The sequence below is a fragment of the Drosophila miranda genome, assembly GCF_003369915.1.
Source record: "Drosophila miranda strain MSH22 chromosome Y unlocalized genomic scaffold, D.miranda_PacBio2.1 Contig_Y2_pilon, whole genome shotgun sequence".
NCBI classification, from domain to species: Eukaryota; Metazoa; Arthropoda; class Insecta; order Diptera; family Drosophilidae; genus Drosophila; species Drosophila miranda.
This window is the reverse complement of record NW_022881614.1, coordinates 19,180,972-19,208,141: the sequence shown is the minus strand read 5'-3', so window position 1 is coordinate 19,208,141 and position 27,170 is coordinate 19,180,972. Positions and strand designations below refer to the sequence as shown.

The 27,170-nt window shown below is 48.1% G+C and overlaps 6 protein-coding genes and 3 pseudogenes across 6 annotated transcripts; 8 read left to right on the top strand and 1 right to left on the bottom strand.

Annotated features, from left to right (window-relative positions):
• Window positions 1-8,833: 8,833 nt before the first annotated feature.
• Window positions 8,834-9,946, top strand: LOC117185817 (nascent polypeptide-associated complex subunit alpha-like). The gene is made up of 2 exons (XM_033398388.1): window positions 8,834-8,888; window positions 9,179-9,946. Exon 2 carries the CDS (start codon window positions 9,185-9,187, stop codon window positions 9,830-9,832), a length of 648 nt encoding a protein of 215 aa, XP_033254279.1. The 5' UTR covers window positions 8,834-8,888; window positions 9,179-9,184; the 3' UTR covers window positions 9,833-9,946.
• Window positions 9,947-9,980: 34 nt separating this feature from the next.
• Window positions 9,981-12,095, bottom strand: LOC108159590 (diacylglycerol kinase epsilon). The gene is given in 6 exon segments (XM_017293041.2): window positions 9,981-10,304; window positions 10,358-10,675; window positions 10,737-11,122; window positions 11,125-11,235; window positions 11,238-11,736; window positions 11,810-12,095. Coding segments are annotated over 6 exon segments (1,608 nt in total). The 5' UTR covers window positions 11,978-12,095; the 3' UTR covers window positions 9,981-10,178.
• A 355-nt stretch (window positions 12,096-12,450) lies between these two features.
• On the top strand, window positions 12,451-15,577 carry LOC117193646 (25S rRNA (cytosine-C(5))-methyltransferase nop2-like). The gene is made up of 3 exons (XM_033398387.1): window positions 12,451-12,547; window positions 12,609-13,594; window positions 13,656-15,577. The coding sequence occupies exons 1-3, from the start codon at window positions 12,451-12,453 to the stop codon at window positions 15,144-15,146; spliced, it is 2,574 nt and encodes an 857-aa protein (XP_033254278.1). The 3' UTR covers window positions 15,147-15,577.
• Window positions 15,578-15,733: 156 nt separating this feature from the next.
• On the top strand, window positions 15,734-17,839 carry LOC117193648 (annotated as a pseudogene).
• A 39-nt stretch (window positions 17,840-17,878) lies between these two features.
• LOC117193651 lies at window positions 17,879-20,580 on the top strand (annotated as a pseudogene).
• A 218-nt stretch (window positions 20,581-20,798) lies between these two features.
• On the top strand, window positions 20,799-21,671 carry LOC117193834 (endothelin-converting enzyme 1-like). Its single transcript, XM_033398541.1, has one exon. It carries the CDS (start codon window positions 20,799-20,801, stop codon window positions 21,669-21,671), a length of 873 nt encoding a protein of 290 aa, XP_033254432.1.
• A 42-nt stretch (window positions 21,672-21,713) lies between these two features.
• LOC117193832 (endothelin-converting enzyme 1-like) lies at window positions 21,714-22,767 on the top strand. Its single transcript, XM_033398540.1, has 2 exons — window positions 21,714-21,829; window positions 21,910-22,767. The coding sequence occupies exons 1-2, from the start codon at window positions 21,714-21,716 to the stop codon at window positions 22,673-22,675; spliced, it is 882 nt and encodes a 293-aa protein (XP_033254431.1). The 3' UTR covers window positions 22,676-22,767.
• A 102-nt stretch (window positions 22,768-22,869) lies between these two features.
• LOC117193644 lies at window positions 22,870-26,064 on the top strand (annotated as a pseudogene).
• A 215-nt stretch (window positions 26,065-26,279) lies between these two features.
• Window positions 26,280-27,152, top strand: LOC117193831 (endothelin-converting enzyme 1-like). The gene has a single exon (XM_033398539.1). It carries the CDS (start codon window positions 26,280-26,282, stop codon window positions 27,150-27,152), a length of 873 nt encoding a protein of 290 aa, XP_033254430.1.
• The last annotated feature ends 18 nt before the right edge of the window (window positions 27,153-27,170 follow it).

Genomic DNA, 27,170 nt, shown 5'->3' with positions numbered 1-27,170 from the left:
CAGATTTAAGTATCCAAGCCGCATTTAATGAGAATGCATTAAGATATTATGCAGGGTATTTATTGCAAAAGCTGCTGAAAAAGTATGACTGCAATAAATGCTCTGAACTTTTAAAATCGTCCGATGAGGTCCGATGTTCTTCCGAGTATTTAATACTCAATACAAATTTTGGCTATGTCAGCAGTAGTTTGAAACTTAAAGCTCCTTCTGAAGATTCTTTACATTAGTTAAAATTTATTTTGATATATTTAATCGGCATTTCGAGACAAAGTCTCACAAATTCAATTTAAAACGAGGGGGAACGTTGTGAGCTGCTGCGGACACCGCAACTCTACAGTTATACCCGATACTTAGTCAGTATGGCGCTCCTCCGGCAGACGCCGCTAATATTAAACGACACGACAAAGAGTGCGTGCGAGAGAGACAGAAAATCAGTCTGAGCGTGACGTCGGGCGCTGCGTAGCCACTGCAAATTGATTTGTTCCTATTGGCTATAAAAATGATCTGATCTGATCCAGATTCAGCAATCTGATAGATATGGTCATTATCTATGATTCTGCGTTTTTAGTTTTCTCGAATGTGCAATATTGTGGATGCAACAGATTTTCGTCCTTTGTGTGGGCGGAAGGGGGTGGGGCGAAATTTTGAGATACACGTTTTATAGTAAGATCTAACAAAAGTGCGGATACCAAATTTGGTTACTCTAGCCTTAATAGTCTCTGAGATTTTTGAATATCCCCAGATTTTCGTCCTTTGCGGGGGCGGAAGGGGGTGTGGCGAAATTTTGAAACAAGCACGTCTCGGTCCGATATATTAGGAGTGAGGATACCAAATTTGGTTGCTCTAGCTTTTATAGTCTCTGAGATCTAGGCGCTAATGTTTTACTCTAAGCAAAGCCGGCTATGCTACGTGTGTGTTAGAGAGAGACAGGGCGAGAAAAAATGAAATTGTTTTCTTGATGCTGGCTATAATAATATTACGATCCAACTCATATTCTGCAGTCTTAAAGATATGGTCATTCTCTACGATTCTGCGTTTTCTGTTTTCTCGTATCTTTGAATTTCTGGATGCCACAGATTTTCGTCCTTTGTGGAGGCGGAAGTGGGCGGGGCACAGTTTTGAAATATACTGGTAGCAGTGACATATCACAGAAGCCTGGATATAAAACGTCGTTCATCTAGCTCTTATAGTCTTTGAGCACTAGGCGCTGATAGGGACGGACAGACGGACGGACGGACAGACAGACAGGGCTCAATCGACTCGGCTATTGATGCTGATCAAGAATATATGTATATACTTTATGGGGTCGGAAACGATTCCTTCTGGACATTACACACATCCACTTTCACCACAAATCTAATATACCCCAATACTCATTTTGAGTATCGGGTATAAAAATAGATGAATATGCAGACTGGTTTAAATTTTCCGATCCGTGCTTTGTACACCGAAATCATCTGCTCGATCAGTTTGCATTGATTTTGATTAGAAACGAGGGGGAACGTTGTGAGTTGCTACGGACACCGCAACTCTACAGTTATACCCGATACTTAGTCAGTATGGCTCTCCTCCGGCAGACGCCGCTAATATTGAACGACACGACAAAGAGTGCGTGCGAGAGAGACAGAAAATCAGTCTGAGCGTGACGTCGGGCGCTGCGTAGCCACTGCAAATTGATTTGTTCCTATTGGCTATAAAAATGACCTGATCTGATCCAGATTCAGCAATCTGATAGATATGGTCATTATCTATGATTCTGCGTTTTTAGTTTTCTCGAATGTACAATATTGTGGATGCAACAGATTTTCGTCCTTTGTGTCGGCGGAAGGGGGTGGGGCGAAATTTTGAGATACACGTTTTATAGTAAGATCTAACAGAAGTGCGGATACCAAATTTGGTTACTCTAGCCTTAATAGTCTCTGAGATTTTTGAATATCCCCAGATTTTCGTCCTTTGCGGGGGCGGAAGTGGGTGTGGCGAAATTTTGAAACAAACTCGTCTCGGTCCGATATATTAGGAGTGTGGATACCAAATTTGGTTGCTCTAGCTTTTATAGTCTCTGAGATCTAGGCGATAATGTTTTACTCTAAGCAAAGCCGCCTATGCTACGTGTGTGTTAGAGAGAGACAGGGCGAGAAAAAATGAAATTGTTTTCTTGATGCTGGCTATAATAAAAATACGATCCAATTCAGCTTCCGCAGTCTTAAAGATATGGTCATTCTCTACAATTCTACGTTTTTGGTTTTCTCATATCTTTAAAATTGTGGATGCCACAGATTTTCGTCCTTTGTGGGGGCGGAAGTGGGCGGGGCGAAGTTTTGAAATATTTTTGTAGCAGTGACATATCACAGAAGTCTGGATCCAAAACATCGTTGCTCTAGCTCTTATAGTCTTTGAGCACTAGGCGCTGAAGGGGACGGACAGACGGACGGACGGACAGACGGACAGACGGACAGACAGACAGACAGACAGGGCCCAATCGACTCGGCTATTGATGCTGATCAAGAATATATATTTTATGGGGTCGGAAACGATTCCTTCTGGACGTTACACACATCCACTTTTACCACAAATCTAATATACCAAAATACTCATTTTGAGTATCGGGTATAAAAATGGTTAACAGATAGGATGATAGGGAATCAAAATGCAAAATCATACGAGAAGAAGCTCAAAATTTTGCGGCAGTAGGATATTTTATTTCATTTTGTAAAATTTATGTATATGTAAGTTTATTATATTTTGCTTATTATACCCGATACTCAAAATGGGTATTGGGGTATATTAGATTTGTGGTAAAAGTGGATGTGTGTAACGTCCAGAAGGAATCGTTTCCGACCACATAAAGTATATATATTCTTGATCAGCATCAATAGCCGAGTTGATTGAGCCATGTCTGTCTGTCCGTCTGTCCGTCCGTCCGTCTGTCCGTCTGTCCGTCCCCTTCAGCGCCTAGTGCTCAAAGACTATAAGAGCTAGAGCAACGATGTTTTGTATCCAGACTTCTGTGATATTTCACTGCTACAAAAATATTTCAAAACTTCGCCCCGCCCACTTCCGCCCCCACAAAAGACGAAAATCTGTGGCATCCACATTTTTAAAGATACGATAAAGCCAAAAACGCAGAATCGTAGAGGATGACTATATGTTCTAGAGTGTAAAATCTCAACCAGATCGTATAATTATTATAGCCAGAATCAAGAAAACAATTTCATTCTTTCTCGCTCTATCTCTCTCTAACACACAGGTTTCATGGTCGGCTTTGCCAATTGCAAAATATGAGTTCAAGGATCTCAGAACCTATAAGAGCCAGAGCAACCAAATTTGGTATGCACACTCCTGTGATATCGGACCTTGACCGTTTCGTGTCCAAATTTCGCCACACCCCCTTCCGCCCCCAAAAGGACGAAAATCTGGGGCATGCACAAATCTCAGAGACTATTAAAGCTAGAGTAACCAAATTTGGTATCCGCACTTCTGTTAGATCTCACTATAAAACGTATATCTCAGAATTTCACCCCACCCCCTTCCGCCCCCACAAAGGACGAAAATCTGTTGCATCCACAATATTGCACATTCGAGAAAACTAAAAACGCAGAATCATAGATAACGACCATATCTATCAGATTGCTGAATCTGGATCAGATCAGATAAATTTTATAGCCAAAAGGAACAAATCAATTTGCACTGGCTACGCAGCGCCCGACGTCACGCTCAGACTGATTTTCTGTCTCTCTCGCACGCACTCTTTGTGGTGTCGTTTAATATTAGCAGCGTCTGCCGGAGGAGAGCCATACTGACTTAGTATCGCGTATAACTGTAGAGTTGCGGTGTCCGCAGCAACTCACAACGTTCCACCTCGTTTTTATACCCGATACTCAAAATGAGTATTGGGGTATATTAGATTTGTGGTAAAAGTGGATGTGTGTAACGTCCAGAAGGAATCGTTTCCGACCCCATAAAGTATATATATTCTTGATCAGCATCAATAGCCGAGTCGATTGAGCCATGTCTGTCTGTCCGTCCCCTTCAGCGCCTAGTGCTCAAAGACTATAAGAGCTAGAGCAACGATGTTTTGTATCCAGACTTCTGTGATATGTCACTGCTACAAAAATATTTCAAAACTTCATCCCGCCCACTTCCGCCCCCACAAAAGACGAAAGTCAGTTGTCAGTTCAGCCACGCATCAGACGTACACGCATATAATTAGTCACAAACATACTTGTAAAACTTGGAGCTGTTATAATTTTAAGTCCAACATACTTATCAAATAAATGTTACTCGTTGCCATCAAGCAACTTAAACTACTACAAATTGGGGGCCCGTCCGGGAGTAAGCCCAAGACAACAACATTTGCAAGTGAGATTTGTGCGTGTATTTGGAAATTTTGGCGAACACGAGACTGGTGACACAAGAGATCGGTCGCGGTGCGAAATTGAATTGCAGTCTGGCCTATAAGTGCGAGAGAGACACTTGTCGAAGAAGGCGCATTAGTGTGAGCAGACATTCAAGAGAGCTGGAGCGACAAAACTACGGCAGACGGCAGCAAACACAGCAAGAATCAAAACCTTCGTTGTTGTTGTTGTGCATTGCGTCTGAGAGGCTAGAGCTACAAGGAGACAAGCGGCACAGAGACGACAATCTGAGCGCGTTCGTTCCAAATAGAGCAGAAGCGACAAAACGACGGCAGACGGCAGCAAACACAGCAAGAATCAAAACCTTCGTTGTTGTTGTTGTGCATTGCGTCTGAGAGGCTAGAGCTACAAGGAGACAAGCGGCACAGAGACGACAATCTGAGTGCGCTCGTTCCAAAGGAAGCAGAAGCGACAAAACGACGGCAGCAAACAGCAAGAATCAAAGAACATTGATTGTTGTTGTGTTGCACTGCGTCGGACGGAGACTACAACTACAAGAAGAGACAAGCAGCAAGGAGACGACCATTTTGTAACAGCAGAAGCAGCGACGATTCGGGAAGCGACAACGAGTTAACGGCGAACAGCGAGAGCAAGGCAAGGCAACAAAGAGAGGACGGCAACAGCGACATCGACAGGCAAGCGAGATCTGGATGTGGTGGTGTGTGTGCGTCAAATTTGGAGTCTGGAAAGTTCTGCGCAGAAGCGAGAGTTAACAAGGGTAAACCCATAGTAAGGTGAGCGTTAACAGAGAAGCGATCGTTAACAGTGACGACTTTAAAGGCGTTTTCGGAGTCGATGTTAACTGGAAAATTGTTAAAAGGCCAGCAGTAATAAGGTTGTTTAAGTTGATTTAATTACATTTTCTTAGATATAAGCTAATATCAATTATTTTGTATTTAAATCGTCACGATGCAAGTTGAAGAGATAATGACACTGAGAGTCGCAGATTTGCGAGAGAAGTTAAGAGAGCTTGCGTTGCAGACGACGGGACGAAAGCTCGATTTGCAAGATAGACTATGAATACATCACGGCTTTCCAGTTGAGGATGAAGAAGAGTCAGAGGATGAGTCCGTAGTAACAGCAGTGGATGATACCGTAGCAGTTCAACCAGGTACGCGACAGGCAGAGTATAAATCTTGGTTTACGCTAAAAGACGTGGAAGGTAGTGTGTCACAATTTTCTGGTTCTAATAACCCCGACATCAATCAATGGATAGAGGAATTAGAAGAATGCGCAGCTACTGTTCAATGGAGTCAATTACAATTATTCATTTATGCCAAGCAGTTGTTAGTTGGTGCAGCAAAATCTTTCGCTCGTAGTTTGCGTGATATTCGTAACTGGAATTCGTTGAAGGCAGCTTTGTTGGATGAGTTTAGTGTTAAACTGTCGTCCGTAGAAGTACATAGAATGTTGCAAAAGCGCCAGCAGAAAAAAGGAGAGTCGTTGCATGAGTTTTTGTATGCGTTAATGGAGATAGCCAAGCCAATTAAACTAGATGATGAGAGTTTAATCGAATATTTTGTGGATGGTATACCAGACGCTATGGCAAGTAAGGCAATGCTGTACCAAGCTAGAAACTTAAAGGAGCTTAAATTTCAGATCGATGTTTACCAGAAAGCTAGAGGCGGATCCAAGCCGATGAGTAAGAATTGACCGCTGAGTAATAAAAGTGAGAGTTCGGTGAAAGGGTCGATGGCAGAGAATTTTAGGAAATGTTTTAAGTGTGGAGACAAATCGCATTTGAGGAAAGATTGTCCCAAAAATGATTTTTGTTGTTTCAAATGTGGCCAACCAGGACACCGTGCTGCAAGCTGTAATGTCAAGGTCGAAACCAGACAAGAAAAGAGATCGAATACGAACATTATTTGAGATAAGGAAGTCGTTGATAAGCCGTCAGGTATTTTCACTCCATCAGGTTTGGAATTAAAGGATATTAAGTACGCGAATTTGGTATTCCAAGGTTTGATTGATACTGGAGCAGATTTGTGTTTAATTCGCAGGAGGGTATTTTTGAAATTTGGAAATCTTGAACTGATCGGCCAGGAGAAATGTTTAACAGGTATTGGAGATAGTCAAGTTGTAACTTTTGGTAATCCGAACAGAATAGTGACGGATAGGGGTGCAGCGTTTATGTCCAATTTGTTTCGTGAATATTGTGAGAGAGAGAAAATACAGCATTTAATGATTGCCACAGGCGTTCCACGTGGGAATGGTCAAGTCGAAAGGATGCACAAGATAGTGGTGCCTATGTTGTCGAAATTGTGTCAGGGTAATTCCGGTAGTTGGTATAAGCATCTAGGAAAAGTACAGCAAATGATCAACAGTGTTGAGCCGCGAAGTACCAAGGGAACACCTTTCAAGATATTGACTGGGCTAGACATGCGTATAGGAATGGATCCAAAAATAAAAGAAATATTGGAAGAATCACTTATCGAAGAGTTGAACAAGGACCGCGAAAAAATTAGAAAGGAAGTAGTTGAAAACATTGCACGGTTACAGCAGGAAAACAAGAAGAGTTTTGACTTAAAAAGGAAACTAGATAGACAGTATGAGGTTAATGAGCTAGTAGCTATCAAGCGTACTCCGTATGGTACTGGATTAAAGCTAAAAGGAAAGTATCTAGGGCCGTATAAGGTGGTTAGGGTAAAGAATCATGGAAGGTACGAAGTCGAGAAGATTGGGGATACTGAGGGTCCCTATAAGACCTCTACAGTTTCAGAATATATGAAACCTTGGCTAGACCCATCCGAGGCGAATGGTCCGTCAGGACAGCCGAATGTAGGAAACGAAGGAAAGAGAAGCGGTCGTGTTTTCGTCGTGTCGTCGGGATAGAGCAGTAATCGGCTCTGAGAGAGCCGATAGCAAGAGAGAGAGATCAGTCAGTTGTCAGTTCAGCCACGCATCAGACGTACACGCATATAATTAGTCACAAACATACTTGTAAAACTTGGAGCTGTTATAATTTTAAGTCCAACATACTTATCAAATAAATGTTACTCGTTGCCATCAAGCAACTTAAACTACTACACGTATATCTCAGAATTTCACCCCACCCCCTTCCGCCCCCACAAAGGACGAAAATCTGTTGCATCCACAATATTGCAGATTCGAGAAAACTAAAAACGCAGAATCATATATAATGACCATATCTATCAGACTGCTGAATCTGGATCAGATCGGATCATTTTTATACCCAAAAGGAACAAATCAATTTGCACTGGCTACGCAGCGCGCGACGTCACGCTCAGACTGATTTTCTGTCTCTCTCGCACGCACTCTTTGTCGTGTCGTTAATATTAGCGGCGTCTGCCGGAGGAGAGCCATACTGACTAAGTATCGGGTATATTTGTAGAGTTGCGGTGTCCGCAGCAACTCACAACGTTCCCCCTCGTTTATTTTCATTTATGTGTATGTACATATATCTAACAGATTTAATTTTAGGCGGGGAACATGGATGTGACTTAATTACTTAAAAGTCTTGAAATTAAGTCATATCATGTCGACTCAAAGGTCAGATTAATTTTTGATGCCATTTAATATATAATGGCCTCCTCGTGGTGTTCCCTGGGTACCGATCTTCAATCGGGAGCCAATTTGAGTGGCGACTTTAAGTACATACATACATACATATGTATTTACGTATATATATGTATGTAGTTACATATATGTATGAACATTCTTAAGCTATATCCTCTATTTATAGAAAGAAATATATATATTTATGCATATTTATTTTAGTATACATATGTATATATATTTTTTCTTATATTGTATATTTAGATACATCATTGTTTTAGTTATAATAAACAAAAAAGTCGAGAACCGACGGCGTTTACATACTTTTTATAATTTATAGTCAACCTGCTTAAGATAAGGAAATAAATGTTTAATTATATTATTGTATATAGTGGAGAGCCGACGGCGTTTGCATTCTTTATTTATTTTGTGGCGGTAGGTCAGTTCATCAAAAGACCCAAAACAAGAACCAAACTCAAATTTCAGTTCTAGCGGCCAGCAATACTAAACACACACACGCAAAGTACGTGAGAATGCATGTGCCTCCATACACTAAAACATGCTGGTGGCAAAACAGAACCAGACCTGAGAGAGTTCAAAAAATCTGAAAAAGCATACAATCACATATTTTTGTCGAAATATATTGCGTGACCCACACACGCAAAGATGTTCTCTCTGCGTTCTCTCTCATGTTGACGCGTCAGTACTCTGGGGTACTCAACGCGCTAGCCAGTGTGTGACGCTTTCGTGGTATGAACTGGCACATCTATATACTGTATGGTTAGTGGTAATATACCACGGAATATCAAAATCGAGGAATATGTTTAATAGAACTTGAGTTCGTCAGTATATTTACGGTATATTTTGAAATTTGTGGGGTATTTTCAGTATATTTTTATCGATTATTCCGATTTTCGATTGCCCCATCCCTTTTTATTTCCTGAACTTTTTCCAAAGGTAAATAATTCTGTAATTTAAGAAACCATCACGTTGTAAAGGTAATATTTGCATGCAAAATACTACAGCCAACACTATTAACTATCAATACATGTAATTATTTTTTGCTTGGCTGGCTGCTTATACGCTTAAATATTCATAGAAAAATCAATGACCAGCGCAGATAATGACCCCCAGCTGGGGGTTTTCTTGCCTCTTTTCTGCCGGCACCAGCTGCTGGGCTAGACATTAGTTAAAGTGATTAGTTTGATGATACAACACTAATAGATGAATCATTTGGTTGCTTACAGATAAAAATGCCAGAACTCACTGAAATCAAAAACGAGGCTCCCTCCACCTCCGCCGAGGCCAAGGTCGAGGATGTACGCGTTGAAGATGACGGCAGCGACAGCGACTCCGATGGCATGCCCGGCTTGGAGGAGACAGGTGCAGGCACCACCCAGCTGGGTGGCGGAGCCACTGGCTTGCCCATCGATCTGGTGTCCAAGGCCAAGCAGTCTCGCGGCGAGAAGAAGGCGAGGAAGATCATGCTCAAGCTGGGCCTGAAGCAGATCCATGGCGTCAACCGTGTCACCATCCGCAAGTCGAAGAACATCCTGTTCGTGATCAACAACCCGGATGTTTACAAGAATCCCCACAGCGACACCTACATCGTGTTCGGTGAGGCCAAGATTGAGGATCTTTCCCAGCAGGCTCAGGTCGCCGCCGCCGAGAAGTTCAAGGCCCCAGAGGCTGCCGGCGCCGTCGACAGCGTTGGTGCTACCACATCGGTGGCTCCGATTGCCGAGGAAGATGAGGAGGAGGTCGACGACACTGGCGTCGATGAGAAGGACATTGAGCTGGTCATAACGCAGGCGAACCCGACGCGAGCGAAGGCCATCAAGGCGCTGAAGAACAACAGCAACGACATAGTCAATGCCATCATGGAGCTCACCATGCTCTAGATAGCTCTCCACGCGCCGCAGAAACTATGATTTCGCTGCTTACCCGCCCTTTCGATAACTACAGACCCAGCTGTTATGCATGCATCAAGCGACTGTATGCTACACCAGTCAACATTTAAAAGCATTATTAATCAAGAATAAAGTGAAATTCTTTCTGACACAATTCCTGTTTATTTTGGGACTAGCATTAGGAGTGCTTTCAAATGCGATTGCAACTTTTCAACTTAAAACAATTCGAAAGTTAAATAGAATGCGGTTTCGAATTAAGTAAATATATTAAATATATAAGTACGTTAGGGGAGATTACGGTGACTGGCACAATGTGGATTAGTCTGGGGGTCAAATATTAGGTGGAGATTGGATCCAGCTTGAGGACACGAGCCTGGCTGCGTGCCTGCAATCGTATGTCGGCCGGACTCTGCATCCAGGGTTCTCCATCTGCCTGCATCGGTACGGTTTCTTTCACTTGCAACTGAGAGCGAAGAATGAAACACAGAGTTCCCCATAAGAACACAGAACACTTACCCTAATCTGCTTGGCTTGGCCAATCCTCACTGGTTTGCTTATGTTACACTGCAGCTGGGCAATGTGAAAGGACGAGACGATGCCAAACACTTCCATCACTCCATCGGATATAGAGTTGACAATTCGCGTATCGCCATTGGAGTTGCTCAGCTCACACAACTTGCAGCCGGCGCCCCAGGAGTCTATGTTGAGAAAGCCCAGCGCCTGCAGTTCCGGCAATTGGATCGGTTTGTTGTCCAGGTACAAAGTGAGTTTTTCCTCAATTCGTTCGCAGCCCGGTTGCATGACCTGCTGCGTTCCAAATGTAAAGTACAGCAGCTGTAAAGTATGGGTTGATTTCTTGATATGTCTTGAACCTGGTCACTTCTTTGAAAGCTACCTTATTGAAAATGCGGCTGCTGAGAAGATAAAAACGAGATTCGCGCGTCTTGTGGAAGTTGTAGGTGATGTACGCGTCCATACCCACGCTGAAGTAGTTATACACGTGTATGGTCTTTGTGGGATGTCTTTGTATGGGCAGTCGATAGTGTAGCTTCTCGATTTGCAGGTCATAACGATCCAGATTGATGGAGCGGGCGCGTCGAATGTTGCGCAGGATCTGTACCGGGTCGAGAACAGTGGGTGGCTCCGCTCCCCAGCCAAGCACTCGCGACACATCGTTGCCAGTGCCCAGCGGCATGATGGCTACCGAGGGCTGGGGCTTTATATTCAAAGCGTAGATGGTTTTCATCACCCAGCCAATGGTCCCATCTCCGCCGGCTAGCCGGTCCCCGGGCGGGGACTAGCCTTTGCTGCCCACTGCAGAGCGTCCTGGGGTCCGCGGGAGCCTATCTCCATGACCTGCATAGGATGCAGGTAGCCACGCAGCAGGGACAATCGGCACCTGTACTGCTGCCAGACTTTGTGTTGGCTATCACAATCAAAGGCCCCCAGTTCTCTATATCGGGCGGTGTTATACTGGCCAGATGCAGGCGCATTGAGTCCCGAGTGCGGGCGGCAACAAAGCTGTAGGGCGGAAAAATCATGTCCTTAAACTCGCCAAAGTCACACTCGTCCTTGACATTGATTTTCTTGTAGCAGTCATCGTGGTAGCAGCGCTGGCACCAGGCACAGCGCCATCCATACAGTCCCGGATCAGTGCTAGCATGATGATCCACTTCATCACCACAGGCAGAGCAGTTGATTCCCATCGGCAGATTGCCGTGGACCCATAGATGCCGCACGGAGGTCTCGTTGCGCAACCATTTATCCTTGCATCGATATCCTCTGTCCGCCTGGCGCTGGCATACCGGCGTTGCGTGCGTGCATAGGCCGCAGCAGTCGCAGAAGAGTCCTGCCGAGGGTGTCATCAAAATCTCGCATACATTACAGAAGCAGGCCTGCGATTGAGAGAAATTGTCAGTGCTCGTGGATGTGTGCAGAGGGGTGCTGGCAACAAGTGAGCAAACGCACCTGCTCGATGATTTTTATTGATTTCCAGCTATGACGTGACTTCCCCGATAATATGCTAATGACAACATCTTCGGCCAGAATGCTGCGACAGAACGCAAAGAGCACGCCCAGACCCAGCAACGAGCCAATGAGCGCTTCCACGCTCAGGTCAATTGTGGCAATGTCCATGTGGCGTGCACAAGATCCTTTAATTATGCTAAAAAATTGCAGTTTTCGGCATTTTCACGATTAGTTTGTTTTTCTTCAGCCAACATCCCGATACCGACTGCTAATTACCTGTCTGTGCTGAGACGGCTGTTTTCTTAATCTGGCTATTTACGCTACAATCGAATAGCTAGATTAAGTTAACTAGCTTACAGTATTAACGAGTAATTGCCGATTTAATTAATATCATGCTATTTAATTTTCAATTACACTTTGTAGTTGTAAATAGACTCTTTCTATCCATATACATATTTGTATTCAAAATATTTCACGGCTTCTAGCAGTTTTATAGCTGGCAGCACAAACAGTGTCGGTTCGCTCTGTTGTAGTGCTGCAAAGTACTCGCTGTCTTTTGAGCGGCGCACGTGGAGCAAAATCAAAGTGATCACGTTTTTATTTTGTTTCTGCTCAAAAATTAAAGAAATTTAGTTAAAAGTATGGGTCGCAAGGCTGAGTTCGATGACAAACCGAAGAAGGGACCTGGCCGCAAGGCGCGCAAACAGGGCGCACCGGGATTCCGCAAGCAGTCTTTTGGTAAGTAATGTTGAAATGCCCCGCTGAAGAGTTTGCTTATTTGAAGAATTGTATCGTGCAGCTCCCCAGGAAGAGGAGGATAAGAAGCTGTCTCACCGCCAGAAGCAGCGTACCGTCAAGCGTGAGCAGAAGAAGGTTGTGCAAAAGGCTAAGATACAGGAGAAGCGTGCAAAGGGGCAGCAAAAGCAGCTGGCTCAACGACAAAAGAAATACAACAGCGACAGCGACCCCGAGGATGAGGTGGAGCCTCAAGACGCATCCTCAGACGAGGAGGTTCCACAGCTTGTACCAGCCGGCAAACCACAAAAGGCTTCTGCTACCAAGGGCTTCACAGATGAAAATGACGATTGGCTAAAGCCGAAGAAGCAGCAGAAATTAAAAAAGCTGCCACAGCCGGAGCCAGATTCGGAGGAGGAGTTGGAGGAGGACTCTGACGCTGAGTTGGAGGCGGAAAGTGGTCAGGAAGATGACTCAGACGCGGAATCGGCTGAAGATGACGACGAGCAGGAGATTGAAGAAGATTCCGATGAAGATGATGCTAAAGTTGGCAAGCTGGCAGATCTGTCCGACGATGATGATGAGGCCAACTCTGATGACGACTTTGATATATCCGGGGATGAAGGTGCCCAAGAAGGTAGTGGTAGCGATGATGTTGAGGCCGACGACGAGGATGATGATGACGATGACAAGCTTCCCATTGAACGCGCCAATAAGAAGCTGAAGAAACGCGAGGTCAAAGAAGCCCAGGAGGCAGAAGAGGAAATGCAAATGACAGTGGATCATCAGGATGTGTTTCAGCTGCCGACCGAAGAGGAGGAGGCCGAGAAAGAAATCACCTTACAGGACGTGCAGCAGCGCATCAAGGACGTCACCCTGGTCCTGTCCGACTTTAAGAAATACCGTCAGGCTGATCGCTCACGCAGCGAGTACATCGATCGGCTGCGCCAGGATCTTTGTCTGTACTATAGCTACAATGATTTCCTTATGGAAAAGCTTATGGATATGTTCCCTCTGAGCGAGCTCATGGAATACCTAGAATCATCAGAGGTGAGTAACCATCATCGCAGGAGACTGAAATGAAGTTTAACCAATTTATCCTTCCTTCTAGGTGGCCCGTCCGCTAACAATCCGTACGAATACGCTGAAAATACGCCGCCGGCAGCTGGCCGGCGCCCTGATCAATCGTGGCGTTAATCTGGATCCCCTGGGCAAGTGGTCCAAAGAGGGCTTGGTAATCTTCAACTCTCAGGTGCCGCTGGGTGCCACTCCGGAGTATCTGGGCGGTTATTATATGATCCAGGCCGCCTCCTCGATGCTGCCTGTGATGGTGCTGGCCCCGCAGGAGAACGAACGCATTTTGGACATGTGCCCTGCTCCGGGCGGGAAGGGCTCCCACATTGCGGCCGCCATGAAGAACTCTGGCGTGCTTTTCGCCAACGATTCCAACAGGGATCGCATCAAGGCCGTTGTGGCCAACTTCCATCGGCTGGGAGTTGTAAATTCTGTCGTGAGCTGCGAGGACGGCACCAAGTTCCGTAAAATAATGACCGGCTTCGATCGTATCCTGCTGGATGCCCCCTGCACTGGAACTGGTGTCGTGTCCAAGGATCCCAGTGTGAAGACGACGAAATCGGATGTGGACGTGCAACGCTGCTACAATCTTCAGCGCAAGCTTCTCCTCACCGCCATCGACTGTGTGGATGCCAAATCATCGACCGGTGGCATCATTGTGTACTCCACCTGCTCTGTGCTGCCCGAGGAAAACGAGTGGGTCATCGACTATGCGCTGAAGAAGCGCAACGTTAAGCTGGTACCCACAGGCCTTGACTTTGGCGTTGAGGGCTTCACCAAGTTCCGGCAGCATCGGTTCCATCCCAGCTTGAATCTGACCAAGCGCTATTATCCACACACCCACAACATGGACGGCTTCTATGTGGCCAAGCTGAAGAAGTTCTCCAACACGATACCCATAACCAAGGAGCAGCAGGAGGAGGACGAGAAGCAGCTCGATGAACCCATCGAGTGCGAGACCACAAATGAAGCAGCGGAAGCTAAGGGAGCGGCTGAGGATGCAGAAGAAAATGCGGATGCGGAAAAGGCTCCTCGCAAGCTGCTGGGCAAGCGGGCCGGCAAGCCAAGCCTCACAGATATTGACCTGGATCTGAAGAAAAAGAAGCTCGAGGCGAACAATAAGAAGTATGTGGCCAAGGTATTCGAGAAGCCCGTCAAGGTGGCCAAGACCCCAAAGCCAGAGCAACCCCAAGAGACGAACGGTACACCGAAAGCTCAAAAGAACGAGAAGTCCCAGGAGGCGACCGGTGCACCGACGGGCCAAAAGAAGGAGAAGCGCCTTGAGAAGAACGGAACACCGAAAATCCAAAAGAAGGAGAAGCCCCTAGAGAAGAACGGACTACCGAAGGCCCAAAAGAAGCAGGAGCCCCAGTTCAAGGCAGCGCAGGCCAATGGGAAGGGAAAACCATCCAAACCGGAAGCCGGTAAGAAGTTCCCGTCTCAGTCCAATGGCAAAGCGTCTCCTGGAAAGCAGTCTCCAGCAGCACCCAAAGGACAAGAAGGCCCAAGTCAATCAGCAAACAGCTAAGCCAGCAGCAAGTGCCAAAGCAAACGCCAAACTGGCCAAGGCCTCGCGTATCGACGCTGACGATGTGCCCGTGCTGGAGGGCAAACCCATCAAAAGGCAGAACAATCTGAAGTCCAAGCAGATCGGACAGCTGAAGAAGTCAAAGACGGGAGCAAATCCAAATCGCAGAGGAGGCAAAGGCAAAAAGTTCAAGAAGTGAACACCATAAATCATACAAGTCGGTTAAGTAGTTGGTTAAGTGTAGGCCTGAAGCCTAGTCAAATGGTTCGGGGGTAGTCCCAGAGGCTGTCTCTGAATACCCCCAAAACGATGATCTGTTTTATACCGCGAACTGTTTCTATTGCCTTGGCTACGGTTTGAAGATTGTGAACTAAAACTTTGCTTGTAATTAACGAACATATTCAATAAACGTTAAGCTCGGATTAATGTAATCAGAAAGCGCGTTTTTCCACTGCAAATTTGCATCGATCAGGCCTAAGGCTTTAGTTGTTTGTATTTAGCGATATATCCATTCCAGCCCTAGTCCAAGCTCCAGCTGGGCGTTACCCCCACAGCAGCACAGATAAAGCCGTCTGGCATGCTTTAGTCATGGTCAGCCGAGCATGGAGATAAGCTTCAATTCTCAAACACATTTCAGTGGCAAGCGAGTGAACAACATGAAATGGTGCTGGAATTTGCTGTGTTCCTTCCTTCTGCTGGAATTGGCTCCCACCCAAGCGTTTGTGGACATAAACATGCTCACGGCTCTCCAGATACATAAGAACCTCAACGGATCTGAAGATCCCTGCAGGAATTTCTGGAACTATGCTTGCGGTAACTATTCAGCAGCTAACGGCACCAAATATGTGGATAACTTCCAGCTGGTGGAGGATCTGTACGCCCAGGCCATGGAGGAGTTCATGGAGAGTGAGGGGGAGCTCATCGAGAGTGATTTGGAATTGAATGAAGAACCAGCGGCGCGACTGTTGGCCCAGATGCGAGCCTATTACAAGGCCTGCATCAAGGATCCAGAGATAGACTGGTCAGAGGCAGATCTCCATTCGCTGGAGCCCAACGATTGGGCGCTCGAAACGGCTAAGTTCCGTAGACACGGATTGAATGCGGTGTTCTTTGACGAGCGCGTAGATGTCGAAACCAACGATTCGCTACGTCCGGTGGTGCTGCTCAAGATGCCCGCTCTCAGTAATAGCTACAGCGAGCGACGTGCCCTGCAGGTCCTTCAACGCAATCACTCTGGAAGCGTAGAGGCAATCTCCAGGCTGGTGGATCAGCTGCGGCAACTGGAAGCCAAGCACCGCCAAGAGGAGCCTTTGGTACAGTCCTGGTCCTTGGCCGGTCTCATGCAGCACATACCAGAGATCAATTGGCAAGGTTACTTTCATGTGCTGCTGTCGGGTCATCTGGAGGGGGTGCTTTTCGAGGTCAGCGATGTGGATTATTTGCGGGAGCTTGGCCAGCTTTTGAGTAATGCCAGTAAAAGCACCATTAATCTCTATCTCCGACTGCGTCTCACCGTTCTGCTGAAGTAGTCGGCACCAGCCAGGCGCAACCCCAAGACATGCATTCACCACATGCGGGCCCTGCTCCCCTTGGGCATGAACTACCTGTATAAACGCTATGTGTACAGGCACAGGGATTTGTTGGACACCAAACAGCTGCTGTTGATCTTCGATAGCCTCAAGATTATGTTCAGCAGTTACTTGAATGCCAACCGTCTGCAGCTAAGTGCAGAACAACTATCTTATGAAAAAGCTGGGGGCTATGAAGCTGCGAGTGGGGAATCTTCCAGAGGAGCCACTATGAAAGTGCCAATTTCTCGGACTCCCTCTTTCTGGGGAATATCCTCGAGGCCTTGAGTCTGCGCACCCGACTCCAGCACGATGCTCTCCGGCTGCCACACTCCCGATTGGACCTGCACCTCTACTATGTCAATGATGATGTGGTCAAGGCCCGTACCTCCCCCTTCTACGAGAACGAGCGGAACACGATCACTGTGCCCCTGATCTTTCTGCAGTGGCCCCTCTTCGATAGCCGCCAGCACCATATCTTCCAGTTCAGCTTGATGGGGGGTGTCCTGGCCCATGAGCTGACCCATGCCTTCGAACAGGAGGGCATTCTCTTCGATGCCGATGGCAATGAGTCGCCTGTGGGATTGCAGATTCGCGAGACGAAGGTCTTCCAGAACGCCATCAAATGCGCTGCCCGGACGCCAGCAGTGTCGCTAAAGGAACGTCTGGCCGATCTCAATGGCCTCCAGCTAGCCTACGATACGTTTTTTGGGCCGAACCACAACTCCCAGAACTTCGAATATCGTCCCTATGCATTTGAGAGCGAATTCAAAGCACCGCAGCTGTTCCACCTGAGCTACGCGCAGTTCTTCTGCGGCATCCTGCCGCCGGTGCTCGGTCATGATAGGGACGATGTGCGTGTCAATTTGAGCGTTGGAAATTTACGTAAATTCTCGTTGGATTTTAAGTGTCCCCCGCCAGCAGTGCAGTCGCCCCCTGTGTGTGAATTGTGGCTCCCAAAATAATCATCTACTTTGGTGTCAGTTTAAGTTTTGTCTCGAATGCATTTAAATCTATAAAAAGTAATACAATGTTCAAGCTGATTGACAGCGCGATGCCATGTAAAGTTTTTGAATACAAGAAAATTGTGTGATTATTTGATATTTAAATTATAGGTCACCAGCAGAGATATCTGTTTTTATTTTGTTTCTGCTCAAAAATTAAAGAAATTTAGATAAAAGTATGGGTCGCAAGGCTGAGTTCGATGACAAACCGAAGAAGGGACCTGGCCGCAAGGCGCGCAAACAGGGCGCACCGGTATTCCGCAAGCAGTCTTTTGGTAAGTAATGTTGAAATGCCCCGCTGAAGAGTTTGCTTATTTGAAGAATTGTATCGTGCAGCTCCCCAGGAAGAGGAGGATAAGAAGCTGTCTCACCGCCAGAAGCAGCGTGTCGTCAAGCGTGAGCAGAAGAAGGTTGTGCAAAAGGCTAAGATACAGGAGAAGCGTGCAAAGGGGCAGCAAAAGCAGCTGGCTCAACGACAAAAGAAATACAACAGCGACAGCGAGCCCGAGGATGAGGTGGAGCCTCAAGACGCATCCTCAGACGAGGAGGTTCCACAGCTTGTACCAGCCGGCAAACCACAAAAGGCTTCTGCTACCAAGGGCTTCACAGATGAAAATGACGATTGGCTAAAGCCGAAGAAGCAGCAGAAATTAAAAAAGCTGCCACAGCCGGAGCCAGATTCGGAGGAGGAGTTGGAGGAGGACTCTGACGCTGAGTTGGAGGCGGAAAGTGGTCAGGAAGATGACTCAGACGCGGAATCGGCTGAAGACGTAGATGACGACGAGCAGGAGATTGAAGAAGATTCCGATGAAGATGATGCTAAAGTTGGCAAGCTGGCAGATCTGTCCGATCTGCCATCATCGCAGGAGACTGAAATGAAGTTTAACCAATTTATCCTTCCTTCTAGGTGGCCCGTCCGCTAACAATCCGTACGAATACACTGAAAATACGCCGCCGGCAGCTGGCCGGCGCCCTGATCAATCGTGGCGTTAATCTGGATCCCCTGGGCAAGTGGTCCAAAGAGGGCTTGGTAATCTTCAACTCTCAGGTGCCGCTGGGTGCCACTCCGGAGTATCTGGGCGGTTATTATATGATCCAGGGCGCCTCCTCGATGCTGCCTGTGATGGTGCTGGCCCCGCAGGAGAACGAACGCATTTTGGACATGTGCTCTGCTCCGGGCGGGAAGGGCTCCCACATTGCGGCCGCCATGAAGAACTCTGGCGTGCTTTTCGCCAACGATTCCAACAGGGATCGCATCAAGGCCGTTGTGGCCAACTTCCATCGGCTGGGAGTTGTAAATTCTGTCGTGAGCTGCGAGGACGGCACCAAGTTCCGTAAAATAATGACCGGCTTCGATCGTATCCTGCTGGATGCCCCCTGCACTGGAACTGGTGTCGTGTCCAAGGATCCCAGTGTGAAGACGACGAAATCGGATGTGGACGTGCAACGCTGCTAAAATCTTCAGCGCAAGCTTCTCCTCACCGCCATCGACTGTGTGGATGCCAAATCATCGACCGGTGGCATCATTGTGTACTCCACCTGCTCTGTGCTGCCCGAGGAAAACGAGTGGGTCATCGACTATGCGCTGAAGAAGCGCAACGTTAAGCTGGTACCCACAGGACTTGACTTTGGCGTTGAGGGCTTCACCAAGTTCCGGCAGCATCGGTTCCATCCCAGCTTGAATCTGACCAAGCGCTATTATCTACACACCCACAACATGGACGGCTTCTATGTGGCCAAGCTGAAGAAGTTCTCCAACACGATACCCATAACCAAGGAGCAGCAGGAGGAGGACGAGAAGCAGCTCGATGAACCCATCGAGGGCGAGACCACAAATGAAGCAGCGGAAGCTAAGGGAGCGGCTGAGGATGCAGAAGAAAATGCGGATGCGGAAAAGGCTCCTCGCAAGCTGCTGGGCAAGCGGGCCGGCAAGCCAAGCCTCACAGATATTGACCTGGATCTGAAGAAAAAGAAGCTCGAGGCGAACAAAAAGAAGTATGTGGCCAAGGTATTCGAGAAGCCCGTCAAGGTGGCCAAGACCCCAAAGCCAGAGCAACCCCAAGAGACGAACGGTACACCGAAAGCTCAAAAGAACGAGAAGCCCCAGGAGGCGACCGGTGCACCGACGGGCCAAAAGAAGGAGAAGCGCCTTGAGAAGAACGGAACACCGAAAATCCAAAAGAAGGAGAAGCCCCTAGAGAAGAACGGACTACCGAAGGCCCAAAAGAAGCAGGAGCCCCAGTTCAAGGCAGCGCAGGCCAATGGGAAGGGAAAACCATCCAAACCGGAAGCCGGTAAGAAGTTCCCGTCTCAGTCCAATGGCAAAGCGTCTCCTGGAAAGCAGTCTCCAGCAGCACCCAAGCCCGAAGCGAAAAGGTTCCAGCCAAAGGACAAGAAGGCCCAAGTCAATCAGCAAACAGCTAAGCCAGCAGCAAGTGCCAAAGCAAACGCCAAACTGGCCAAGGCCTCGCGTATCGACGCTGACGATGTGCCCGTGCTGGAGGGCAAACCCATCAAAAGGCAGAACAATCTGAAGTCCAAGCAGATCGGACAGCTGAAGAAGTCAAAGACGGGAGCAAATCCAAATCGCAGAGGAGGCAAAGGCAAAAAGTTCAAGAAGTGAACACCATAAATCATACAAGGCGGTTAAGTAGTTGGTTAAGTGTAGGCCTGAAGCCTAGTCAAATGGTTCGGGGGTAGTCCCAGAGGCTGTCTCTGAATACCCCCAAAACGATGATCTGTTTTATACCGCGAACTGTTTCTATTGCCTTGGCTACGGTTTGAAGATTGTGAACTAAAACTTTGCTTGTAATTAACGAACATATTCAATAAACGTTAAGCTCGGATTAATGTAATCAGAAAGCGCGTTTTTCCACTGCAAATTTGCATCGATCAGGCCTAAGGCTTTAGTTGTTTGTATTTAGCGATATATCCATTCCAGCCCTAGTCCAAGCTCCAGCTGGGCGTTACCCCCACAGCAGCACAGATAAAGCCGTCTGGCATGCTTTAGTCATGGTCAGCCGAGCATGGAGATAAGCTTCAATTCTCAAACACATTTCAGTGGCAAGCGAGTGAACAACATGAAATGGTGCTGGAATTTGCTGTGTTCCTTCCTTCTGCTGGAATTGGCTCCCACCCAAGCGTTTGTGGACATAAACATGCTCACGGCTGTCCAGATACATAAGAACCTCAACGGATCTGAAGATCCCTGCAGGAATTTCTGGAACTATGCTTGCGGTAACTATTCAGCAGCTAACGGCACCAAATATGTGGATAACTTCCAGCTGGTGGAGGATCTGTACGCCCAGGCCATGGAGGAGTTCATGGAAAGTGAGGGGGAGCTCATCGAGAGTGATTTGGAATTGAATGAAGAACCAGCGGCGCGACTGTTGGCCCAGATGCGAGCCTATTACAAGGCCTGCATCAAGGATCCAGAGATAGACTGGTCAGAGCCAGATCTCCATTCGCTGGAGCCCAACGATTGGGCGCTCGAAACGGCTAAGTTCCGTAGACACGGATTGAATGCGGTGTTCTTTGACGAGCGCGTAGATGTCGAAACCAACGATTCGCTGCGTCCGGTGGTGCTGCTCAAGATGCCCGCTCTCAGTAATAGCTACAGCGAGCGACGTGCCCTGCAGGTCCTTCAACGCAATCACTCTGGAAGCGTAGAGGCAATCTCCAGGCTGGTGGATCAGCTGCGGCAACTGGAAGCCACGCACCGCCAAGAGGAGCCTCTGGTACAGTCCTGGTCCTTGGCCGGTCTCACGCAGCACATACCAGAGATCAATTGGCAAGGTTACTTTCATGTGCTGCTGTCGGGTCATCTGGAGGGGGTGCTTTTGGACTTGCGCGATGTGGATTATTTGCGGGAGCTTGGCCAGCTTTTGAGTAATGCCAGTAAAAGCACCATTAATCTCTATCTCCGACTGCGTCTCACCGTTCTGCTGAAGTAGTCGGCACCAGCCAGGCGCAACCCCAAGACATGCATTCACCACATGCGGGCCCTGCTCCCCTTGGGCATGAACTACCTGTATAAACGCTATGTGTACAGGCACAGGGATTTGTTGGACACCAAACAGCTGCTGTTGATCTTCGATAGCCTCAAGATTATGTTCAGCAGTTACTTGAATGCCAATCGCCTGCAGCTAAGTGCAGAACAACTATCTTATGAAAAAGCTGGGGGCTATGAAGCTGCGAGTGGGGAATCTTCCAGAGGAGCCACTATGAAAGTGCCAATTTCTCGGACTCCCTCTTTCTGGGGAATATCCTCGAGGCCTTGAGTCTGCGCACCCGACTCCAGCACGATGCTCTCCGGCTGCCACACTCCCGATTGGACCTGCACCTCTACTATGTCAATGATGATGTGGTCAAGGCCCGTACCTCCCCCTTCTACGAGAACGAGCGGAACACGATCACTGTGCCCCTGATCTTTCTGCAGTGGCCCCTCTTCGATAGCCGCCAGCACCATATCTTCCAGTTCAGCTTGATGGGCGGTGTCCTGGCCCATGAGCTGACCCATGCCTTCGAACAGGAGGGCATTCTCTTCGATGCCGATGGCAACGAGTCGCCTGTGGGATTGCAGATTCGCGAGACGAAGGTCTTCCAGAACGCCATCAAATGCGCTGCCCGGACGCCAGCAGTGTCGCTAAAGGAACGTCTGGCCGATCTCAATGGCCTCCAGCTAGCCTACGATACGTTTTTTGGGCCGAACCACAACTCCCAGAACTTCGAATATCGTCCCTATGCATTTGAGAGCGAATTCAAAGCACCGCAGCTGTTCCACCTGAGCTACGCGCAGTTCTTCTGCGGCATCCTGCCGCCGGTGCTCGGTCATGATAGGGACGATGTGCGTGTCAATTTGAGCGTTGGAAATTTACGTAAATTCTCGTTGGATTTTAAGTGTCCCCCGCCAGCAGTGCAGTCGCCCCCTGTGTGTGAATTGTGGCGCCCAAAATAATCATCTACTTTGGTGTCAGTTTAAGTTTTGTCTCGAATGCATTTAAATCTATAAAAAGTAATACAATGTTCAAGCTGATTGACAGCGCGATGCCATGTAAAGTTTTAGAATACAAGAAAATTGTGTGATTATTTGATATTTAAATTATAGGTCACCAGCAGAGATATCTGTTTTTATTTTGTTTCTGCTCAAAAATTAAAGAATTTTAGTTAAAAGTATGGGTCGCAAGGCTGAGTTCGATGACAAACCGAAGAAGGGACCTGGCCGCAAGGCGCGCAAACAGGGCGCACCGGTATTCCGCAAGCAGTCTTTTGGTAAGTAATGTTGAAATGCCCCGCTGAAGAGTTTGCTTATTTGAAGAATTGTATCGTGCAGCTCCCCAGGAAGAGGAGGATAAGAAGCTGTCTCACCGCCAGAAGCAGCGTGTCGTCAAGCGTGAGCAGTAGAAGGTTGTGCAAAAGGTTAAGATACAGGAGAAGCGTGCAAGGGGGCAGCAAAAGCAGCTGGCTCAACGACAAAAGAAATACAACAGCGACAGCGAGCCCGAGGATGAGGTGGAGCCTCAAAACGCATCCTCAGACGAGGAGGTTCCACAGCTTGTACCAGCCGGCAAACCACAAAGGCTTCTGCTACCAAGGGCTTCACAGATGAAAATGACGATTGGCTAAAGCCGAAGAAGCAGCAGAAATTAAAAAAGCTGCCACAGCCGGAGCCAGATTCGGAGGAGGAGTTGGAGGAGGACTCTGACGCTGAGTTGGAGGCGGAAAGTGGTCAGGAAGATGACTCAGACGCGGAATCGGCTGAAGACGTAGATGACGACGAGCAGGAGATTGAAGAAGATTCCGATGAAGATGATGCTAAAGTTGGCAAGCTGGCAGATCTGTCCGACGATGATGATGAGGCCAACTCTGATGACGACTTTGATATATCCGGTGATGAAGGTGCGCAAGAAGGTAGTGGTAGCGATGATGATGAGGACGACGACGAGGATGATGATGACGATGACAAGCTTCCCATTGAACGCGCCAATAAGAAGCTGAAGAAACGCGAGGCCAAAGAAGCCCAGGAGGCAGAAGAGGAAATGCAAATGACAGTGGATCATCAGGATGTGTTTCAGCTGCCGACCGAAGAGGAGGAGGCCGAGAAAGAAATCACCTTACAGGACGTGCAGCAGCGCATCAAGGACGTCACCCTGGTCCTGTCCGACTTTAAGAAATACCGTCAGGCTGATCGATCACGCAGCGAGTACATCGATCGGCTGCGCCAGGATCTTTGTCTGTACTATAGCTACAATGATTTCCTTATGGAAAAGCTTATGGATATGTTCCCTCTGAGCGAGCTCATGGAATACCTAGAATCATCAGAGGTGAGTAACCATCATCGCAGGAGACTGAAATGAAGTTTAACCAATTTATCCTTCCTTCTAGGTGGCCCGTCCGCTAACAATCCATACGAATACACTGAAAATACGCCGCCGGCAGCTGGCCGGCGCCCTGATCAATCGTGGCGTTAATCTGGATCCCCTGGGCAAGTGGTCCAAAGAGGGCTTGGTAATCTTCAACTCTCAGGTGCCGCTGGGTGCCACTCCGGAGTATCTGGGCGGTTATTATATGATCCAGGGCGCCTCCTCGATGCTGCCTGTGATGGTGCTGGCCCCGCAGGAGAACGAACGCATTTTGGACATGTGCTCTGCTCCGGGCGGGAAGGGCTCCCACATTGCGGCCGCCATGAAGAACTCTGGCGTGCTTTTCGCCAACGATTCCAACAGGGATCGCATCAAGGCCGTTGTGGCCAACTTCCATCGGCTGGGAGTTGTAAATTCTGTCGTGAGCTGCGAGGACGGCACCAAGTTCCGTAAAATAATGACCGGCTTCGATCGTATCCTGCTGGATGCCCCCTGCACTGGAACTGGTGTCGTGTCCAAGGATCCCAGTGTGAAGACGACGAAATCGGATGTGGACGTGCAACGCTGCTACAATCTTCAGCGCAAGCTTCTCCTCACCGCCATCGACTGTGTGGATGCCAAATCATCGACCGGTGGCATCATTGTGTACTCCACCTGCTCTGTGCTGCCCGAGGAAAACGAGTGGGTCATCGACTATGCGCTGAAGAAGCGCAACGTTAAGCTGGTACCCACAGGACTTGACTTTGGCGTTGAGGGCTTCACCAAGTTCCGGCAGCATCGGTTCCATCCCAGCTTGAATCTGACCAAGCGCTATTATCTACACACCCACAACATGGACGGCTTCTATGTGGCCAAGCTGAAGAAGTTCTCCAACACGATACCCATAACCAAGGAGCAGCAGGAGGAGGACGAGAAGCAGCTCGATGAACCCATCGAGGGCGAGACCACAAATGAAGCAGCGGAAGCTAAGGGAGCGGCTGAGGATGCAGAAGAAAATGCGGATGCGGAAAAGGCTCCTCGCAAGCTGCTGGGCAAGCGGGCCGGCAAGCCAAGCCTCACAGATATTGACCTGGATCTGAAGAAAAAGAAGCTCGAGGCGAACAAAAAGAAGTATGTGGCCAAGGTATTCGAGAAGCCCGTCAAGGTGGCCAAGACCCCAAAGCCAGAGCAACCCCAAGAGACGAACGGTACACCGAAAGCGCAAAAGAACGAGAAGCCCCAGGAGGCGACCGGTGCACCGACGGGCCAAAAGAAGGAGAAGCGCCTTGAGAAGAACGGAACACCGAAAATCCAAAAGAAGGAGAAGCCCCTAGAGAAGAACGGACTACCGAAGGCCCAAAAGAAGCAGGAGCCCCAGTTCAAGGCAGCGCAGGCCAATGGGAAGGGAAAACCATCCAAACCGGAAGCCGGTAAGAAGTTCCCGTCTCAGTCCAATGGCAAAGCGTCTCCTGGAAAGCAGTCTCCAGCAGCACCCAAGCCCGAAGCGAAAAGGTTCCAGCCAAAGGACAAGAAGGCCCAAGTCAATCAGCAAACAGCTAAGCCAGCAGCAAGTGCCAAAGCAAACGCCAAACTGGCCAAGGCCTCGCGTATCGACGCTGACGATGTGCCCGTGCTGGAGGGCAAACCCATCAAAAGGCAGAACAATCTGAAGTCCGGACAGTCCGGAAGTCGGACAGCTGAAGAAGTCAAAGACGGGAGCAAATCCAAATCGCAGAGGAGGCAAAGGCAAAAAGTTCAAGAAGTGAACACCATAAATCATACAAGTCGGTTAAGTAGTTGGTTAAGTGTAGGCCTGAAGCCTAGTCAAATGGTTGGGGGGTAGTCCCAGAGGCTGTCTCTGAATACCCCCAAAACGATGATCTGTTTTATACCGCGAACTGTTTCTATTGCCTTGGCTACGGTTTGAAGATTGTGAACTAAAACTTTGCTTGTAATTAACGAACATATTCAATAAACGTTAAGCTCGGATTAATGTAATCAGAAAGCGCGTTTTTCCACTGCAAATTTGCATCGATCAGGCCTAAGGCTTTAGTTGTTTGTATTTAGCGATATATCCATTCCAGCCCTAGTCCAAGCTCCAGCTGGGCGTTACCCCCACAGCAGCACAGATAAAGCCGTCTGGAATGCTTTAATCATGGTCAGCCGAGCATGGAGATTCTCAATTCTCAAACACATTTCAGTGGCAAGCGAGTGAACAACATGAAATGGTGCTGGAATTTGCTGTGTTCCTTCCTTCTGCTGGAATTGGCTCCCACCCAAGCGTTTGTGGACATAAACATGCTCACGGCTCTCCAGATACATAAGAACCTCAACGGATCTGAAGATCCCTGCAGGAATTTCTGGAACTATGCTTGCGGTAACTATTCAGCAGCTAACGGCACCAAATATGTGGATAACTTCCAGCTGGTGGAGGATCTGTACGCCCAGGCCATGGAGGAGTTCATGGAAAGTGAGGGGGAGCTCATCGAGAGTGATTTGGAATTGAATGAAGAACCAGCGGCGCGACTGTTGGCCCAGATGCGAGCCTATTACAAGGCCTGCATCAAGGATCCAGAGATAGACTGGTCAGAGCCAGATCTCCATTCGCTGGAGCCCAACGATTGGGCGCTCGAAACGGCTAAGTTCCGTAGACACGGATTGAATGCGGTGTTCTTTGACGAGCGCGTAGATGTCGAAACCAACGATTCGCTGCGTCCGGTGGTGCTGCTCAAGATGCCCGCTCTCAGTAATAGCTACAGCGAGCGACGTGCCCTGCAGGTCCTTCAACGCAATCACTCTGGAAGCGTAGAGGCAATCTCCAGGCTGGTGGATCAGCTGCGGCAACTGGAAGCCACGCACCGCCAAGAGGAGCCTCTGGTACAGTCCTGGTCCTTGGCCGGTCTCACGCAGCACATACCAGAGATCAATTGGCAAGGTTACTTTCATGTGCTGCTGTCGGGTCATCTGGAGGGGGTGCTTTTCGAGGTCAGCGATGTGGATTATTTGCGGGAGCTTGGCCAGCTTTTGAGTAATGCCAGTAAAAGCACCATTAATCTCTATCTCCGACTGCGTCTCACCGTTCTGCTGAAGTAGTCGGCACCAGCCAGGCGC

Excerpts from the sequence above, each read along its gene's own strand:
- LOC117193831 (XM_033398539.1), top strand. The coding sequence starts at position 26,280 with ATGAAATGGTGCTGGAATTTGCTGTGTTCCTTCCTTCTGCTGGAATTG.
- LOC117193834 (XM_033398541.1), top strand. The coding sequence starts at position 20,799 with ATGAAATGGTGCTGGAATTTGCTGTGTTCCTTCCTTCTGCTGGAATTG.
- LOC117193646 (XM_033398387.1), top strand. The coding sequence starts at position 12,451 with ATGGGTCGCAAGGCTGAGTTCGATGACAAACCGAAGAAGGGACCTGGC. Across the intron at positions 12,548-12,608 it reads ATTCCGCAAGCAGTCTTTTG|CTCCCCAGGAAGAGGAGGAT; the intron begins GTAAGTAATGTT and ends TGTATCGTGCAG. Across the intron at positions 13,595-13,655 it reads AATACCTAGAATCATCAGAG|GTGGCCCGTCCGCTAACAAT; the intron begins GTGAGTAACCAT and ends CCTTCCTTCTAG.
- LOC117185817 (XM_033398388.1), top strand. The coding sequence starts at position 9,185 with ATGCCAGAACTCACTGAAATCAAAAACGAGGCTCCCTCCACCTCCGCC.
- LOC117193832 (XM_033398540.1), top strand. The coding sequence starts at position 21,714 with ATGCGGGCCCTGCTCCCCTTGGGCATGAACTACCTGTATAAACGCTAT. Across the intron at positions 21,830-21,909 it reads TTCGATAGCCTCAAGATTAT|CTGCGAGTGGGGAATCTTCC; the intron begins GTTCAGCAGTTA and ends GGGGCTATGAAG.